This window comes from Oryctolagus cuniculus, chromosome 11 (genome assembly GCF_051225735.1).
Source record: "Oryctolagus cuniculus isolate XC-2025 breed Fujian yellow rabbit chromosome 11, ASM5122573v1, whole genome shotgun sequence".
Classification (NCBI taxonomy): domain Eukaryota; kingdom Metazoa; phylum Chordata; class Mammalia; order Lagomorpha; family Leporidae; genus Oryctolagus; species Oryctolagus cuniculus.
The window spans coordinates 28,019,655-28,039,062 of NC_142877.1; the positions used below are offsets into that span (position 1 = coordinate 28,019,655).

Below are 19,408 nucleotides of genomic sequence, written 5' to 3' on the forward strand. Positions count from 1 at the left end.
CTCCTCCCCCCTGCAGGTGCAGAGTTGGCTCTTGGAAGACACTGACCAAGTGGGAAGCTCCAGGCCCAAGGATGGTGGACACAGCCTGGGTGAGGGGAGGAGCTACACTGAACATAAGGGAACGGGATAGACATCCGCAGATGAAGAGTGGGCTCTCATCTCCTCTTTCTCGGCTCCTCAAACCCTGGCAGCCAAGGCATATTCCCCAGGCAGGACATCGGGAAACTTTGCTCTGGGAATTCTTCCCTGTCCAAGAGAAAAGGCCCACAAACCCTAGGAGTAGGTGTCTCTCTGCCCTGCCTCACCACCCTACAGCCTGCTTCTCAGCCTACAGTGATTTTACCCTCCAGGGGACACATGGTGGTACCTGGAGACATTGTTGATTGTCTCACAGAGGGAGGGGAGGAGGTACAACAGGCATCTAGTAGGGCTGGTGTTAGTAGTGGGTTAAGCTACCACCTGCAGCACCAGCATCCAATATAAGTGCCGAGTCTTGGCTGCTCTACTTCTGATCCAGCTCTCTGCTAATGCACCTGGGAAAGCAGTAGAAGATGGCCCAAGTATTTGGGCCCCTGAACCCATATGGGAGACCCAAATGAAGCTCCTGGCTTTGGCCTGGCCCAACCCCAACCATTGTATCCATTTGGGAAGTGAACCAGATGGAAGATCTCTCTCTCTCTCGATCTCTCTCTCGATCTCTCTCTCTTTGTCTCCCCTTCTGTCTCTCAAACTTTGCCTTTTAAATAAATAAATGTTAGGGAAAAAAAGCCATCCTAGTAGGCAGAGGCCTGGGGTGCTGCCAAACATCTCATGATGCACAGGACAGCTTCACACCACAGAGAATAGTCTGGACCAAAATGGCAATAATGTGGTGGATCTTGTAGTGCAGAGGGTTAAGCTGCCTCTTGGAACACTTGCATCCCCCCTCAGAGTGCCTGGTTTAAATCCTGGCTATGCCAGCTTCCTGCTAATGCTCCTGGGAAGGCAGTGGAGGTTGGTTGGCCTATGTCTTTGGGTCCCTGTTACCCACATAGGAGACCTAGATGGAGTTCTGGGCCCCTGGCTTTGGCCTGACCCAGCTCTGGCTGCTGAGGGTATTTGAGGAGTGAATCAGCAGATGGAAGATCTGTTTGTCTATCATGTAACTAGCTAGCTAACTAGCTGTCTTTCTCCCTCTTTGTGTCACCTTTCAAATAAATAAAATATAAATAAATGTTTTTTAAAATGGCAATGATGCCAGGGTAAGAAACAGGTCCTGAAGGCCTGTGCACCTGCAGAAAGCTCCCATGTAGCTTTTTAGTGCCTCACAACTGAGTCTGGAAATCATGCATGTATAGGAATCTTGAAAACATATATGGAAAAGATGTACTGTGAAAACACTATCCATGGATTTCCACTTGTTTGCATTAAGGCAAACATCTATTCATCCACTCTTCCACAAACTTTTTGAAGTACCCTCATATAGACAACCAGACATAGCGCCCCTCCCCCCAAGCAATAAATCCAGTATCAGAAGAGTGAGGAGCTAGCAGAGCCTGCCCAGGTGACTAAGGGAGAGCCAGGTTGTCCCTGGTGGGCACACGACCTCGATGGTGAAGCCCCCTGCCTCCTTCCCAGCTTCCTCTGCCTTAGTCCATGCTCACTGGTAGCACTCCAACCACAGGGCTGGTGGTTTCCCAGGGATCTTAAAATAGGGTGTGTACAGTTTATCGAAGATCTTTTTCCTGGCCCCAATGGTATGCATGAAGACCTTGATGGTCTATTTAATCAGATGAGCAGTGTCTTGCTAGAAGAGTAAATTATAGAAACAGAATGATAGACAGAATACAAAATATCAAAGTGGCCAGGGAACTTAAAGCTGTGAAGGTTGTCCCTGTTCGGGACTTTGTGCCCTGGACTGCACTACAGCCACACCAGGTTGTTCTGAATGACTGGTGGTAAGTGACCGAAACCCACAGCCGGGGCTTAGTGCTGCTGTGGCAAATAGAGGAGTAGGAGCTGTTCCCCTCCTGGAGACAGATGGGACAAAGAACACAGCAGAGGTGGGGGTGGGACAGGTGACAAGGCAGCGCACCCCTGTCCACATGTCGGTGAAGCAGTGAAGTAGGAGTTTGGTGGAGGTGCATAGAGGAGAAGAGGTCAAGGAGCTCTTCCATGTCCTGGCGGAAGTGGGGCCCAGATACCCTGCAGGCCCAAGCACTGAGTCTATGAGCAATGACAAAAGTGAGAGTCCCATAGAACCCTCTCACGCTGCAGGACTTTGGGTGTCCCAGTTCTAGCCACACCTCACTCAGTCCCCAACAGACCCTTTGTAGGAGTCATAGCAGAATCACCCCACCCAACAGACAGGAAACAGAGGGAGAGAAATCTTCAGGGTCTGGCTCTGGTCCATGGTAGTGGCAGGGGCCAAAGAGGGATTTGTACCTGTCAGAGTCCAGCAACACCTGTGAGTGGAGTTGGACTTATGTGCTTTGAGAAGAGTTCTTGTTATGAACCATCCAGAAGTAACAGACCCTCTGAATCTTGACTTGCTCCTGTCTTTCCCTTCGGCCTCTGGCGTGGTGGCAGAGGAAGCCAACCAATTAAAAGCATGACCCAAAGTCACCATTTGCTGCAGTTTGCCTTGTGGGCTGCGTGGGAGGCATCTCTCAGTCTGCCTGGCTTTTGGATGTGAAAGCAATCACTCCTTACTGCCAGGCCCCATATACTGAGTGTGGGTCTAACTTTTTTTTTTTTGACAGGCAGAGTGGACAGTGAGAGAGAGAGACAGAGAGAAAGGTCTTCCTTTTGCCGTTGGTTCACTCTCCAATGGCTGCCGCGGCCGGCGCATCGCGCTGATCCGAAACCAGGAGCCAGGTGCTTTCCCTGGTCTCCCATGCGGATGCAGGGACCCAAGCACTTGGGCCATCCTCCACTGCACTCCCGGGCCATAGCAGAGAGCTGGCCTGGAAGAGGGGCAACCGGGACAGAATCCGGCGACCCCGACCGGGACTAGAACCCGGTGTGCTGGCGCCGCAAGGCAGAGGATTAGCCTATTGAGCCACAGTGCCGGCCGTGGGTCTAACTTTTTAAGAGCCCCTGAAAAGCAAGACATTTCTGCCTCACCTTCAGTGCTAACCGAGAAAAGCAGGGAGAACTAACTAGCTGCTCAAAGAAGGCTGAGGAACGCCCCACCTGTGATGTGCGTTCCAAGGCTTGTCGGGGACACGCTGCTGCCATCCGTATCTCCCAAGCCCCCTGCCACTCGGTGCCGAAGCAGGGAGCACTCTGGTGTGGGTTAGTAGGTGAAGGGCCGTGGCCTTGTGGCAGTGCCGGCTCACATTGTCCAGCTGGGGTGTTACTGCTGCGAAACTGGATCCTCTCCATTGTGCTGGTTTACAACGTCCTGTGAGAGATACTGGATGTTTTGTAAGCAGATAGCCATAGCTAATTATATATATACATATACTTTTAATTGGAGAGATAAGTTGACAAGAGGGTCCAAGAATCTTCCCCTTTTAATAGGGTTTTGTGAAGAAAGCACTACACTAGTTTTGGATGGAGGGCCTATGACTTTTGATTGAGATTGCACAATACTTTTGTTGCTATTATGTTGAGTTTTAGGGTTTTATTTTGATCAAGCCACTCAAATGAAAGAGACTTAGTACAGGAATACTATCCTTTTAAAAATAAATTTTATTTATTTAAAAGGCAGAACACGAATGAGAGAAAGAGAGAGAGCCTCCATCCACTGGTTCGCTGCCCCAATAGGCTCAATGGCTGGATCCCGGCCAGGTCAAAGCCAGGAGCCAGGAACTCCATCCTGGTCTCCCATGTAAGTGACAGGGGCCCAAGCACTTGGGCCATGCTCTGCTGCCTTCCCAGGGCATTAGCAAGGAACTTGGTCAGAAGCAGAATAGTCAGGACTCAAACCTGTGCTCAGATATGGGATGCCAGCACTGGCACTGTGGCATAGTAGTTTAATCCTCCACCGGTGCTGGCATCCCGAATGGGCACCAGTTCGAGTTCTGCTGCTCCTCTTCTGATCCAGCTCTCTGCTAATGGCCTGGGAAGGCAGTAGGAAATGGCCCAAGTTATTGGGCCCCTACACCCACATGGGAGACCCAGAGGAAGCTCCTAGCTCCTGGCTTTGGATCCCAGCTCCTACCATTGCCGACATCTGGGGAGTGAACCAGCAGATACGGGATGCCAACATCAAAAGCAGTAGCTTAACCCCTGATCCAAAATGCCAGAACCAGGCTTAATTTTAGCAATAGGAACATTCACTGTCTTGATAAAATAAAACCACTTCAAAAATATTATGCTGCAGGACAGCATTTACTTATGTTGACTTAACTGTGTTCAAACTAGATTTTTTTTTAACCTGCAAAGGTGTGAAATCAAGAAGCTTTACATTACAGGATGTTGAAATCACCACAAAGAAAAGGCAGTTTTTTTTTTAAAAAGGAATTTATTAATGGTTTTAATTCATTTTTATTTTTAAAAAAATATTTATTTGAAAGAGTGACAGGGGAAGGGAATAAGAGAGAGAGAAAGAAAGAGAGAGAGAGAGAGAGAGAGAGAAAGAACCCTGTCCACTGGTTCTCTTCCCAAATGGCCACAACTGCCAGGGCTGGACCAAGCTGTTAGGACTAACGTTTGTGATGGCAATGTTGCAAGTGGTCCCTTAACCTGCTACGTCACAACACTGACCCTGAAAAAGCAAATGTTGATGGAGCAGAACTCAAAGGCAGACTAGTGGAAGAACTGTCTTAGAAGCTTGAATATTTTCCTCGTCACCAGCTGTTGAGGGATAGTGCGTTCTCAGAGTCGAGCTGTTGCCACACTGTGTTTCCTCAAGATAAGCACAGAGCTTGTCTTCTAACAGCAATCTCAAGATGGGCTCATGCACACTGCCCCCCTCTTCTCTGAAAGAAATTACCACCTGTGCCAGGGCAAGTCAGATGCCCATCCCCTGTGCCTCTCACCACCCTCCCTGGGGTAGCCAGCAATGATGGCAGTGCCTGGCAAGAAGCCCCTCTGTTTTCTTGGAATGATATTAAATAGCAGAAATGAAGAACTCCATAGTCCAGTGCACTGAACCACGTGACTTTCCTCCCTTTTTCAACAAAGGACCCTGTGTTTTCTTTTTGCATGGAGTCTCACAAACTGTGTAGCCAGCATGACTGCTTTTACTATTAGCCCTTAGGGTCAGGGGAGTGAGTGCCAGAGAGAAGGCAGTCGAATCCCAGTAGTCACTGGACACTAGGGTGACAGGCATGTTTTGATCCAGAGATACTTGAGCTCTGGGTCCAAGCAGGTGAACCAGTGCAGGGCAGGCCACGGCCGCCCCACCCTCTTCTCAGATCCCATCATTCCCTTGGGCTGCACGGGCATTCTTGCCCCTGCCCTTGTCTGCCCTGTGCCCTTCATCCCCACCAGTCCAGCTCCCAGATTTCCCGCTCAGCCCATGGCAGAGGGATGTGAGGCTCTTGCCCTGGCCTAGAAAAGGCCATGCTAGGCCTAGTGCCTGGTAGTAGCCCCACGGTGGGCCTGGAGGACAGCTCTTGGGGAAGGAGGAGACAGCAGCCAGGACAGGGCAGGGCAGGGTGGAGAGCAAGGGCCTGCTGGACAGTGGCTTCCGCCTGACCTACAGGGAGCTCAGAGTATGAATGAAATCACAAAGTCACCATTCCTTTTAGCAAAGGGACCAGGCCACCATTCCTCCATGTCAATCCGCTAGGGCTGCAGGCTGACCCAGGACTGGGGAAGGGAGGTTTGCTTGGGGCTCCTCCCTAAGAGGAGTCAGATGCAGGCCTTCAGCCTGGATGTCTGCACTTGCACTGAGTGGGAATCCGGACAGGACACCAGCAGTGTCCACTGCAGAGTCCAGTCCTGAACAACAAGGAAGCTGAGGCCCAGAGTCAGCGTGACCTTCCCAACATCCTTGGTCAAAGCCACGTATCCCAGCTTCCAGATGCTATCAGCCTCTGCCACAGACCTGCCCAGGGGACGGTGGGCTCTGCAGCTTTTCATTCCCTCCGTCTGCACACTGGATGACCACACGGCCTCGCCAGGCTGTGGTGAGGTGCAGGAATGTCTGGTAGGAGAGCCCCTGTGGAGCTAGCACGGAGCAGTGTGCCATGCATGTGCCATGTGGGAGAGTACACAATATTTTCTACTCCCTGGCATGAAGGAGTCTTACCCCTACCCAAATGTCCAAATGTGTGGTGATCTTAGGAAGTGCTGGAATGGATATCATGAGCAAAGAGAAAAGCAAATTACCTGGCCCCAGCAGGTGTTTATGCTTCTATGGGGGGAGGAGGAGCAATGTGGCATGTCACTCAGTGTAAACAGGTAGGCACTGGCGAGGAAGGTGGTGAGGAAGCCCGACCTCTCCCAGTTACAGGGAGCCAGGAAGGGCAGGTTCCTCCCTGCACAGTGGGAGCAGGGGCCTGACTCCTCCTTCCTCTGCTCCAGACCACCCTAGAGCTGCAGTTAGCGACACTGGCCCCAATTTGACAGGGTCCTGCAGAGGACAGCCTGGTGGGCAGAGTCCCCTCACTGCTCTTGTGCCCTGGCCTGGGGGGCCACTGCAGGAGCCAGGTGGGTCAGAGATGGAGGTGAAGTGACTGAGAACAAAGGTGAAGAGCTTGAGCTGACCTGGGGCTGTGCATTTCAGATGGCCCCACCCAAGGCAGGTCCTGTGCCCTCCTCCCTTCGCCCAGGCCACAGGGAGACCACATGGGACCACTCTTCCTTCTGACCCCCTTGGAAACAGGGCATGAGCAGGCTCAGGGGCCTGGGTAGAGGCTGAGACTGTCCTTGACACCCACAGGAGGCTCGCCCTGGGGAAGGTACTTTTGTTATGCCTTGTTTTTGACTTTGGTTTATCCAAAAACAAACAGCAAAGGAAAATGAAATTTTATATATAAAGTCAAAATAATTTGTTCCACAAAATCCTTTGGCATGCCAGTGAGAGTCATAGAAATTCTCAGAACATAGATCTTAAAGGCATTAAATATCTGTCACGTCATGACACATGTGCTTCCTAATAACTAAACAACAAGATCTCGCAGCAAGTCTGTAATCATTATGATTTCAAAGTAGTGATAAGCATAAACGGTATTTTGAGATATCCCCTGACAGTTTAATATGACATAAAAATATCTGTGTTGGGACAAAATCACATGTTTTTGTCTTCAATCATAATTGAGAAAAATGGCAAGTTTCAGTTAAAGGGCTGGGGAAAATGAACATGCCGTGGTGTCTATGGCACTCTTCACAGATCCCCAGAATCACATCCGCAGCTCTGGGAATGCCAGGGACCCCAGGTTAAGAACCTTGAACTCCAAAGCCTGTGGCCACCTTCCAGAGGGTTCCTCAGATTTTCTCTTAAAAAAAGTATAGGGGGCCAGTGTTGCCCATCTGGTAAAGCCACTGCCTGCAACACTAGCATCTCATATGGGTGGCTGTTTGAGTCCCAGCTGCTCCACCTTCAATCCATTCCCCTGCTAGTACACCTGGGAAAACAGTGGAAAATGGCCCAAGTGCTTGGGTCCCTACACCCATGTGGGAGACCCACATGGCTCCTGGCTCCTGGCTCCTGGCCTCTGGCTTCTGCTTGGCCCAGCCCTGGTCATTGTGGCCATTTAGGGAATGAACCAGCAGATGGAAGACACATCCCCTCTCCCTCCCTCCCTCCCTCCCCCTCTTTCCCTCTCTCCCAAACTCTGCCTTTCAAATAAATAAATCTTTAAAAAATTTATTTATTTTGAAAATAGAGTTACAGAAAAAGAGATATCTTCTATCCACTGGTTCACTCCCCAGATGACTACAATAGCAGGACTGGACCATGCTGAAGCCAGGAGCCTGGAATTCCATCTGGGTCTCGAACATGGGTTCAGGGACCATTATCTTTGGGCCATTATCCTCCACTGCTCTCCCAGGCACACTGGCAGGGAGCTAGATTAGAAGTGAAGCAGCTAGGACTCGAACCTGCCCTCATATGGGATGCAGGTGTTGTAGGTGGCAGCTTAACTCACTGTGCCACAATGCCGTGCCCATTCAGAATCTCTTGTAAGGATTTTCAAAGCAAGCAGATCCATCCTCCTGGAGGCTGGGTGATGAGAAGTCAGCAGGTGGCCCGAGACTCGTGGGTCAGGATACTGGGGACAGGTCTGTGAGGCCTAGCCTAGACCTACAATTCCCACTCCCAGTGTTCATCCTGAAAATCTGCATTTTTAATGGATGCCCAGGGGTAACTTGAACAAAGTCATAGAATTCCTCTGGTGCCTTGTCCCAGCTGGAGTATCAAGATGTTGGGAAAGAGCCCTGGGAGGCTCCTCCCACCTTTGCTGGCTGGTGTGCAAATGGCATCACTGCCAGGAGAGGGCCTGTGGCTCCTGGCCCCTCCAGGGCCCCTCGTGTGTAAGTGATGCCTGAAACGTGACGCCAGCGCCCCTCCGCAGGGAAACCTGAGCAGAGGAGTGTGCGGCCGGATTGATGGGCCGGGAGCTGGCTGCCTCCCTCCCCGCCTCTCTCCACATTCAATCTCTAAGAAGCCAGGGAGCACTGGCTACTGCCGGGGCCAGGAAGGCAGGTGGGCAAGCATGAGGGCAGGAAAGTGCCGCTGGCTGGAGGCGAGCATGGACAAGCAGGCTGTGTGAGCCCACGCAGGGGTCCCGGGAGTCCTGCCACCATGAGCCTCCAGCCCAAGGGCCTGGAGGATGAAGGTGAGTCTGCACCCTCATCCTTGTGGGGCCCACCACCGGGTTCCTGGGCACTAGTGGGCACAGGGAAGCAGATGTGGTCTACACAGAGGGGCACGAGCTACATGCTGGGCGACCTCAGTCTGCTCACTCAGCCCCTCTGGGCCTCGTCTGCGAGGTGGAAGGACCGTGCTCAGCACCTGTGTGACTGTGAGTGCTGGATGCCATCATGACCTCAGAGCCTGCAGGGTCACTGACCTCTTGTTGTCTCCGTTACGGTTGCCTTTTCCTTGGCAATCGCCTCAGCAGATGTCTGTCTGTCTGCCTGCTAGCCTGTCTGTCTGTGTGAGGCAAGGGGATGGAGGAGGTTCTGATGTCATGACTTCCCCAAGGTGTCAGGGAAATGCCACAGACTGGGGACGCAGAGCTTGACAAGCCAATCACCTGGAGCAGGTTCCAGTCCCAGGATTCCCATGGTGAAATGGGGGTGCTGTCGGGGGCAGATTTTCCAAGGACATTGACTTACGCCGGATCCCATTTCTTACAGCCCGAGGAGGGAGAGGGCGGGTGAGGAGCAGCTGTCCGCACACAGGTGAGGCGGGGGATGGGTTCCTGGGGGGCCTGCCATGCCAGCTCAGCTCCACCAGCCCAGGTGTCCACCCACCCACCCCACATCCTCCTTCATCCTCCCTCTCCCTGGAGGCAGGCATTTAATCAGGGAGAGGCCTGAGGGCCGGGCAGAGAGAACCAGCACTCAGCCCTGGGCGTCAGGGAGACGCCAGGAGTCAGTGATGCTTTGAGCGGGGCCCTGGGCAGCAGTGAACGTTGTCCAGGCTGGAAGCCCTGCTCTCACTCTCCCGCAGGTACCAGCGGTGGTGGGGCCTTCCCCTGGGGGCTGGGACTGCAGCTCTTCCCTGGGGCAGGTGCGGGGCCTGCTGGGAGTCACCTGTGGGTAAATCACCTTGCATGGGACTGAAGTAGAAGCTCCTTTTGCTGAAAACACAAGCCTTTTCCCTCTGCGATGAGTCTCCCTCTCTGCTGCTGCTATTTTTCCATTTCCCATAGACAAGAGGAACTGGGTCTGAATTTTCACTTCAGGGATCCTCACAAGCAAGGGGATACAGTGAAGTTGAATCTTGGGAATCCATCAAATTAAAAGTCCAATTATATAAAGACTTATTTTTTTTTAATATTTGTTTATTTATTTGAAAGGCAGAGTTACAGACAGAGAGGGATTGCCCATCCACTGGTTCACTCCCTAAATGGCCACAACAGTGCGGGTTGGGTCAGGCTGAAGCCTGGAGCCAGGAGCTTCCTCTGGGCCTCCCACATGGGTACAGGGGTCCAAGCACTTGGGCCACTTTCCACTGGTTTCCCAGGTGCATTAGCAAGGATGTGGACCAGAAGTCAAGCAGCTGGGACTCAAACCAGTGCCCATAGGGGATGCCAGTGCTGCAGGCGGCAGCTTAACCCACCATGCCACAACGCTGGCCCTCTTCTATTCTTTCATTAATTAATAAAACAATTTAAAAGGCAGAGTAACAAAGAGAGGGAAAAAGAGACCTTCCATTTGCTGGTTCACTCCCCAAATAGCAGCATCTGGGGTTGGAAGAGACTGAAACCAAGAGTCAGGAAGTCCATCAGGGTCTCCCACAGGGTGGCAGGAACTCAAGTACTTGAGCATCATCTGCTGCATCCTAGGTGCGTTAGCAGAGTTGGAGCAGCTGATACAGGATGCAGGCATTCCAAGCTCACCTGCACAGTACCTGACCACTCTAAAGCTCCTCTGAGCTCACCTCTGAGGGGACCTAGTATCTTATTCCTTCTGTTTATACTCTACAAGGAGGGAAAAAAAATGTCTGAGAATACAGAGCTCTCTTCTCAAAATCATTACAATCTGCTCTCCCATCAGTTGAAATGAAGGATCACAGCTCTCCCTCCTCCATAGCATCTGGCAGGTGCATGGAGCCATTAAGATCACCACAGTGGAGGACAGGCCAGACCCGCTGGCTCTTCTAGCTTCCGCTCAGCCTGGCTTGTGCTCTGTGAATTCTGTGACTCAGCCAGGTCCATAAACATGAGGAGGCCTCTTAGGTTCAAGGGAGCTGTGCTATGCTTGGAGGGCTTCCTAGCAAGACAGCTGCCTGTTGAGCTCCTAAATTATGCATCAAGTGGAGTGCATGGAAAAGTGGCGATGAAAGAAAAACATATCAAACCAAACAGCGTGTTTTCTCTGTAGACAAAGTTTGGGGAAGATTCAAGGGCAAATGTTTTCCGCACCCCACACGAATTTCCTTGAGTTGGGGAATGAGGTTACAATAGGAAAACAATTTGTGAACCCCACATTATATCTACCATGCTTGGAAGAATGCTGGCTATAGTTCTTTACCAAAATGAAAACCCTCCTATTGGTTGATTGGAGCCATGTACAGAATTCAGAAGAGGATGCAAACATATATTAATGACTTTCTCACCTTTTAAGCCATGTGGAGCTAGTTTTGATGGAAGCCTGGGAGCACCTTCTCCCTGCTCCTTGCCTCTGCGTCTGCTTCTCTGTCCTCTCTGAGCACTTGGCTCAGCCCTAGAGTTCCCCTCGGTCACACTGTTTCGCTCCAACACCCCCCCCCCCTTCCCAAGAAGGGGCTGAAGCCTTCCGAAGGAATGGAGAGGAGCATTTATTTACATAACAAATCAGGTCTCACTGACTGGGACTAGCTGGCTTCCTAACTTAGATGAGTTATGCCAAATGGTCTTTCTTTACATTGCCTTGCCAAAGACCCTCTTCTTATAGGGGATGAGGAAGAGGAAAAAGAGGATGATTTAGGAGTTGGCTAAGAAAATCCACCCTGTCGCACATACAGTTACCTATCTTTGAATCCTTAAGTAGCACTCCCATACTTCTGAGTGCACCTATACTAGTTACTTCACTGGTTCCTGTAGAAAACTCAGCGATTGAAAACCAAATCCCAAAGGTTGCTAATGTCAGGGTCACTCCTGTCTCATACCTCTTGTGTTCACAGCAAGTGACGCTTCCCCAGACCTTGCCTACAGCTACTGGGGACCAGTTCCCAGCCCACATCACCCTGTGCTGTGCTGCCACTGTGATCTTTTAATGCAGATCTCACCCTACAAAATGTGCTGCCAGATCACACCCTCACTCCAGAGTATGTCGTGTGAGCATGAGGATTGTTTTGAGCTGAAGGCAATTACCGTTGTCCTCCCTTACCTGCCATTTCACTTTCAGTGGTTTCAGTTGCCCATGATCAACTATAGTCTGAAAATACTAACGGAAAATTCCAGAAATAAGTGATTCAGATGTGTCTAATTGCATGCCATTCTTAGTAGTGTGATGAGATCTCTCGCTGTCCCCCTCCATCCTGCTGAGGATGTGAATTAGTGCTTTGTCCAGTGCATCCACCCTGTATACACTACCCTCCTGTTAGTCACTTTATAGCCATCTCAATTATTAGATCAGCTGTCATGGTATGGCCTTGCTTGTGTTCAAATCACCCTCATTTTACTTAATAATGGCCCCAGGGTGAAAGAGTAGTGATATATGGGTCAGTATTGTGGCAAAGCAGGTTAAGCTGCCTCTTGTGATGTGGGCATCCCATATCAGAATGCTGGTTCAAGTCCCTGCTACTCCACTCCCATCTAGCTCCCTGCTAATGAGTCTGGGAAGGCGGTGGAAGACGGCCCAAGCAGTTGGGTAGTTATCACCCATAGGATGGTATAGGATAGGAGATCAGGATAGGGTTTCTGACTCCTGGCTTTGGCCTGGCCCCAACCTGATTGTTTCAGCCATTTTGAGGAGTGAAACAGTGGTGGAAGATTCTCTCTCTCTCTCTCTTTCTCTTCCTCTTCCTCTCTTCCTCTCTTTCTCTCTCTCCCGCCTACCTCCCTCCATCTCTGTAATTCTGCCTGTCAAATAAATAAATGAATCTTTTTTTAAAAAAAAATCTTGTTTTGGGAGTGTCGAGTCATGATGCTCACTCTCAGATACCAGTCCTGGAGCTGTGTTCATTAACACTCTAATTAAAGGATTAACATCTCCATGTTAAAAAGACTCATACAGGGTAAGTGATTTGCTCAAGGATGCCCCAGCTAAGAAGTGATGGGGAAGTTGGTTATTAACACCAGGGCCTCTTGGTTGTAGCTGTATTCTATCTGTAAATGCCTGTATGGATGGTTGTGCTTGAACTTGCTGTTGGGGAAGCTGTTGTGGGAAGTTCATACTGCAGAGGAAACTCTCCCCCACTGGATATTTGTTGATGCCACAAAGACAACATTTAAATAAAAAGAAAAACCATTTCAGTGTTGGGAACAGGGCTTAAACTTGGCAGGGCAGCTCTCAGCACCACCCCTTCCTCACACCAGGAAAGGCACGTCAGCATTCAGCCTGAGCCAGGCCTTCGTGGCTCCGTGGTCCAGCCTCACCAGAGGCCCACACCTGGCCTTGGCCCTGAGGGTTGGCCCATGACTCAGCTCGTACCCAAAGACTTGAGGGTTCAGGCAACAGTGTGGGAGAGCCACCCATCAGAGGAGGCAGGTAATTCTGACTCCAGACTTCCTAAATTTGTGGACTTGGGAGCTCTAGAGGAGAAAAGATTAATCCCTTCACCCATCACAAGGTTCAAGGCAGAGACCTCCTATAACAAGACAGACTAATGAGAAAAAATACAGATTTACTTAATGTAAGTTTTATGTGACATGAGAACTTCTAGAAAAACCCAAAGACCTGGGGAAAATTGTGCTTTTATGGATAGTTGTGCAGACATAGAATCAGGGGACAATGGGGTCACCATCCTGGGGGGACCCCAGCAAGGCCTTTGTGTTCAGGTTCTTTCAGCCTCTGTGTGACATTCCTTCCCTCCCTGTACAGGGCAGGACTCTTGTCTGAGCAAGGGTCTGGGGGAGGAGGGAAAATGTCACAGTGGTCTTCTTGCTTCTGCAGCTTTCTCAATCCTTTTAAAATGTTCCATGTGCACCGTGCGGGATCGGGGGTGTCATGCCACAGGGGAGCCTCCTAGACATCTCGCTTCTCAAGGTGAGGGCAGGGGTAGGGCACTTTCTGGGGCTGAGGCCGATGGAGCCAGAACAGTTGGTTTCCTGCCCCTGCAGGTGACAGATCTGGGCAGAGACCCTCCAGGAAGCTGGATCCCAAAACCAAGGCAGCTCCGGGCAGGTGCAGAGCCTGGCCCGGCAGGACAGAGCGCACCGCGGGCAGCTCCAGGCCAGGGTCGCCCCAGAGGAAGCAGCTGGAGCGCAAGCGAGGCCATGAGTTGCTGCGGGCACCGGAACGGAGCTCAGCCGGCAGGACCCGTGACAGCCGGAGGAAGAGGGACGGGCGAGCTTCCCTCAAGGAGCAGAGCTCATCCGCAGAGAAGAAGGGGCTCCCGAGGAAGGAAGAGGCGTGGGAGCAGCTGAGGAAGCCCAGGTGTGTGGGGCTGGGATCCAGGGTGGTCTTCTGGCCCCTTTGCCTCTCCTTGGCAGCCCTTGTCCTTCCCCATGAAGGGTCAGTGTCCCCCTCCTTGCGGGCCGCAGCCCCTGCCCTGCTCAGGCCTCCACTGCCAGGCCCGGCTCTCCGGGTGTCCGTGCAGAGCAGGTTGAGGCTCCCAGGCCGCCCCAGGTGACCCGCGTCACACAGCGCAGGTGAAGCTCTGGGTGGGGCGTGGCAGCAGCAGGGACCAGAGCCCAGGTGCCCCGAATGCCAGCTGCTAAGGGAACATGAGAGGGTTTAGGGGCCATGGGGTGGCTGAGGCTGCCCGTCCCCTCCCTTGACTTGTTTGCTCTTCAGGAAAGGGGATATCGGTCTAGATGGCTTGCTCAGGTCTAGCTCTGAAATTCTGGGATGCCAGAGTTTGAATTCCTTCTTTTATCTGTTTTGCTCCATCAATACTAGCACATGTGTGGTAGTGGACAGAGCCAGCTCATGCAATCAGCAAGCAGGGATTTTCATTCCATTTGTCTTTGTTTATTTATTGAAACCAATTTTCTTGTAGTGACTTGGCTGTCTTTTCCCCGTTTTCACTCACTGGGGTCAGTAATCTACCCAGTTCTCAGGAATCCTGTGAGGATAGGTGAGGGCTTTGGAAACAGTTGGAAGTATCAGGATCAGGGCAAAGACCTGATGTTGCATCCCATGTGTTCCAACAGTCCTCTGCCCACACCCTGAGTGGGATGTGCCATGTCCTGAGTGGACCTCACGGGAGGGATGGCAGATGCAGAGTAAGGCAAACAGCCGAGGACCCATTCGTGTCATTTGCGTCCGTGCCCTAGGGCAGGGTGTAGAGAATTGAAAAAGACCCCGTTTCTAGCAAGGCAGACAAGACATAGGCTGGAATGAAAATGCAGAGCACAGCATGTATACAAGGCAGGGTTTGGTAGAGCTCTGTCCTGCTGGGGGCGGGGCGTCAGGTTTCCTCCATGGACAAGGTAAACATATCAGGAAGCCTTTGAAGAACCGGGCATCGCCCACCCCTAGACTGAAGGAGCACTCTATGCAAAGACACAAAGGCAGATACTGTGGGGTGAGCGTGAGGTCCGGCAGAACACCCTGCTCCAGGCTTTCTTGGCTCCCAGGGCACCCTAAGACTTCTTCTTTGCCCCTCAGGAGTTAACCAGAAGCTAAAATTCATAGAGGCTCCTGCATACTGGCCTCTAAAACCTACAGTAACTCACACCCACATCCTGGTTCTTCCATTTATGAAACTGGCTGAGCTGCCCAGGCACCACCGTTCCCCAGCCCACTCCCTCACCTATCAGCTCAGCGGCTGTTGCTCAGCCGAGAGTCACTGCTTTAATCAGTAAAGGGCTCACCATGAAGGCCACGAGGAGCACTCACAGTAATTGGATTTTGTTACACAGAGCACCCAGTGTTGTCTGGGAGATGGGGAGGGTGATCCCACTGGGGATTCTAGCTGGACATTCTCTACAGCTGTGCTGTCCAGTGTAATAGCCATCAGTAACATGTGGCTGTCAAGCATGTGAAATATAGCCAACAGGACTGAGAAACTGAACTTCTAACTTAATTTTTAAAGATTTATTTATTTATTTGAGAGGCTAAGTTACATAACAGAGAGGAAGAAACAGAAGCTGTATTGGAAGCGGAGCAGCTGGGACACCGACTAGCACTCACATGGGATGTCTGCACCGAAGGCAGAGGCTCAACCTACTACACCACATCATCGGTCCCCTAATTTCCTAATTTAGTTTTTTTTTTTTTTTTTTTTTTTTTTTTTTGACAAGCAGAGTTAGACACAGAGAGAGAGAGAGACAGAGACAGAGAGAAAGATCTTCCTTCCACTGGTTCACCCCCCCCCCCCCAGATGGTTGTTACAGCCAGCGCACAGCGCCAATCCGAAGCCAGGAGCCAGGTCCTTCCACCTGGTCTCCCATACGGGTGCAGGGCCCCAGGACTTGGGCCATCCTCCACTGCCTTCCCGGGCCACAGCAGAGAGCTGGACTGGAAGAGGAGCAACCAGGACAGAATCTGGTGCCCCAACCAGGACTAGAACGCGGTGTGCTGGCACCCCAAGGTGGAGGATTAGCCTAGTGAGCCGTGGTGCCGGCCCCCTAATTTAGTTTTAATCTAGTGCTCATACCACACTTGACACAGAGTCAGTGAATTCGCTTAACTTGGACAGAAGGTATAGTTTTTTGTTGTTGTTGTTAAGATTTATTTATTTATTTGAAAGTCAGAGTTACACAAGGAGAGGAGAGGCAGAGAGAGAGAAAGAGAGAGAGAGAGAGAGAGAGAGAGAGAGAGAGAGAGGTCTTCCATTCACCGGTTCACTCCCCTGTTGGCTGCAATGACCAGAGCTGCGCCAATCCGAAGCCAGGAGCCAGGAGCTTCTTCCAGGTCTCCCACGTGGGTGCAGGGGCCCAAGGACTTGGGCCATCTTCTACTGCTTTCCCAGGCCAAAGCAGAGAGCTGGATCAGAAGTGGAGCAGCCAGGACTAGAACCGGCGCCCATATGGGATGCCGGCGCTTCAGGCCAGGGCATTAACCTGCTGCACCACAGCGCCAGCCCCAAGGTATAGTTTTGAAATGAGTTTTTTTAAAGATTTATTTATTTGAAAGGCAGAGTTACAGAGAGAGAGACAGAGATCTTCCATCTGCTAGTTGACTCCCCAAATGGCTACAACAGCCAGGAGTAGGCCAGGCCAAAGCTGGGAGCCTGGAGCTTCCTCCAGGTCCCCCACGTAGGCACAGGGGCCCAAGCACTTGGGCTATATTCTGCTGCTTTCCCAGGCACATTAGCAGAGAACTGGATCGGAAATGGAGCAGCCCGGACTCAAACTGGTGCGTGGCATTGCAGGCAGTATCTTAATCTGCTGCACCAAAACACTGGCCTCTTGAAATGGAGTTAATTTCACTTTGAAGCCAAAACATTTCTTCTACAAAACAGTAAGCTAATTTTGTCAACCAGAAACACATATCACAGGAACGTGATATTTTATTACTTGATTGAATTATTGGAAAACACTTAAGTGTGTCTAAAATGATTTGGGTAAATGAATCTATTTTTTTTCAAGTATAAATTTATGAAATCCAGATCAAATAGGTCCAATGAAAATGTAATTTCTGAATTGACACATGCTGTGTGTGTAAAATGGATACCATGTTCTGAAGACAGTACCAAAAAAAGACTAAATACCCATTAGTAGTCCGTACGTTGATAATCTGTTGAAATTGCAATTTTTCATATGTTGGATTAAATGAAATGTGTTATTCAAGTCAGTTTATCCATTTCTTTCTTTCTTTCTTTCTTTCTTTTTTTTTTTTTTTTGACAGGCTGAGTTAGTGAGAGAGAGAGAAAGGTCTTCCTTTTCTGTTGGTTCACCCCCCCAAATGGCTGCCATGGCGGGCGCACTGCGCCAATCCGAAGGCAGGAGCCAGGTGCTTCCTCCTGGTCTTCCATGCGGGTGCAGGGCCCAAGCACTTGGGCCATCCTCCACTACTGCTTTCCCAGGCCACAGCAGAGAGCTGGACTGGAAGAGGAGCAACCGGGACAGAATCCGGCACCCCAACTGGGACTAGAACCCAGGGTACTGGCGCCGCAGGCAGAGGATTAGCCTAGTGAGCCACGGCACCAGCCTATCCATTTCTTTTTACTGGTTTCATGTGGTGACTAGCAAGTTTGCAGTTACAGTACATGACTGGCATTCTGCTTCTGTGAGGCAGCACTGCGTTGGAGTGGGGTGTATTGGGGAGGTAACCCTGCAGTGCCCTGGGCTACAGGATGGTTTTGGCCTCTCTGACAGTAGCTGGGGGAGGCGGGGGACAGGGGAGAATCGTTGACTTCTGAGCAGGGGCAGGCGTGGGCAGCCAGCTGAGTGTCAGGGAGCCTGCCCCACTGCCGCTCCTCCACGTTCTAGAGTGTGCAAGGACACAGCCTCCTTTCCAACTCCCCCACACCTGCCCTGGCTCTGCCTGCAGATCAGTCTCTTTAGCATCCAGTGGTTCTGGTGGGGAGTCCCTGTCTGAGGAGGAGCTGGCCCAGATCCTGGAGCAGGTGGAAGAAAAAAAGAAGCTCATTGCCACCATGCGGAACAAGCCCTGGCCCATGGCCAAGAAGCTGACCGAGCTCAGGTGAGCGGGTTGGTGGTTGATGAAGGCTTCTCAGCTTCTGAAAGGCTTAGCTCCTTCTGGTGGGAATGGGAGGCCCTTCCTGCTCCCATCCTCCTGCCTCGCCAATGCAAACAGCACTCAAGGGGAACATCTCGAGAGCCAAGGCAGAGGTGAGCCTTGCCAGCACCAGGAGGGACATGGGCGAGGAGAGGCCCTGACCTGTGCCCCACTCTCCCACTACCCTCCTGACTGCCTTCCTTGTTGGGTGGCTCTGTGCCTCCCTCATGACCCAACACAGACATGTGTCTGCTACAGGAGCTCTCTACAACAGCCCCCCCCCCAACACACGCACAAGATCAGCTCTCTCTCGTGTTCTTTTTTTAAGATTGATTGATTGATTTGAAAGGCAGAGTTACAGAGAGGCAGAGGCAGAGAGAGAGAGAGAGAGGTCTTCCAACCAGTGGTTCACTCCCCATATGGCTGCAACAACTGGAATTGGGCTGATCTGAAGCCAGGAGCCTGGAGCTTCTTCCAGGTCTCCCATGCTGGTGCAGGGGCTCAAGGTCTTGGGCCATCTTCTACTGCTTTTCCAAGCCATAGCAGAGAGCTGGATCCAAAGTGGAGCAGCTGAGACTCAAACTGACACCCCTATGGATGCAGGCAGCAGCTTTACCTGCTATGGCACTGCACCGGCCCCTCTTGTGTTCTTTAAACACCCAGCCTCTCTCCATGTGTAGCCAGCGGCAGTGGATGTGCATTGCATGAGTGAGGACACAGTCTGTCTTAGCTACTTGCACATCCCTGCTGCTGATGCTGCTTCATGAATATTGCTCTGGAAACGACGCCAGGCCTTGAAGCTGTGCCACTACACTGCCCACTCCTCTGGCTTCCACATGAAAGGCTGGCACATCAAGCGTTTTAGGGATTTTGAGTCTGCTGCAGTTTTGAGATGAGAGCAGAAGTAACACTGCATCGTTTGCAGTTCTTTACTAAAAAGTTCCCAACATTACCATTTCCCCCAGGTCTGTCTTCCCTGTTTTCTTTCACAGCTTTGGAGTGACTCTCACCTTTGTGTTTCTTCTGCATAAAATCCATTTCCCCTGGCTCCTCCCATACTACTCAAGGCTAACTCCAGCCCCTGCAT

At 51.3% G+C, this 19,408-nt stretch overlaps 1 protein-coding gene across 2 annotated transcripts in view; it reads left to right on the plus strand.

Moving 5' to 3' along the window:
• Positions 1-8,680: 8,680 nt before the first annotated feature.
• The window catches only part of TMC2 (transmembrane channel like 2), a 63,257-nt gene continuing 52,529 nt past the window's right edge, over positions 8,681-19,408 (plus strand). Inside the window, exons 1-4 of one of the 2 annotated variants that reach the window (XM_002710874.5) lie at positions 8,681-8,714; positions 9,238-9,282; positions 13,812-14,127; positions 18,133-18,285. In XM_002710874.5, the coding sequence (XP_002710920.3) occupies positions 8,681-8,714; positions 9,238-9,282; positions 13,812-14,127; positions 18,133-18,285 (548 nt within the window). The remainder of the gene's footprint in view (positions 8,715-9,237; positions 9,283-13,811; positions 14,128-18,132; positions 18,286-19,408) is intronic. The other variant, XM_051845199.3, reaches the window with a different exon arrangement.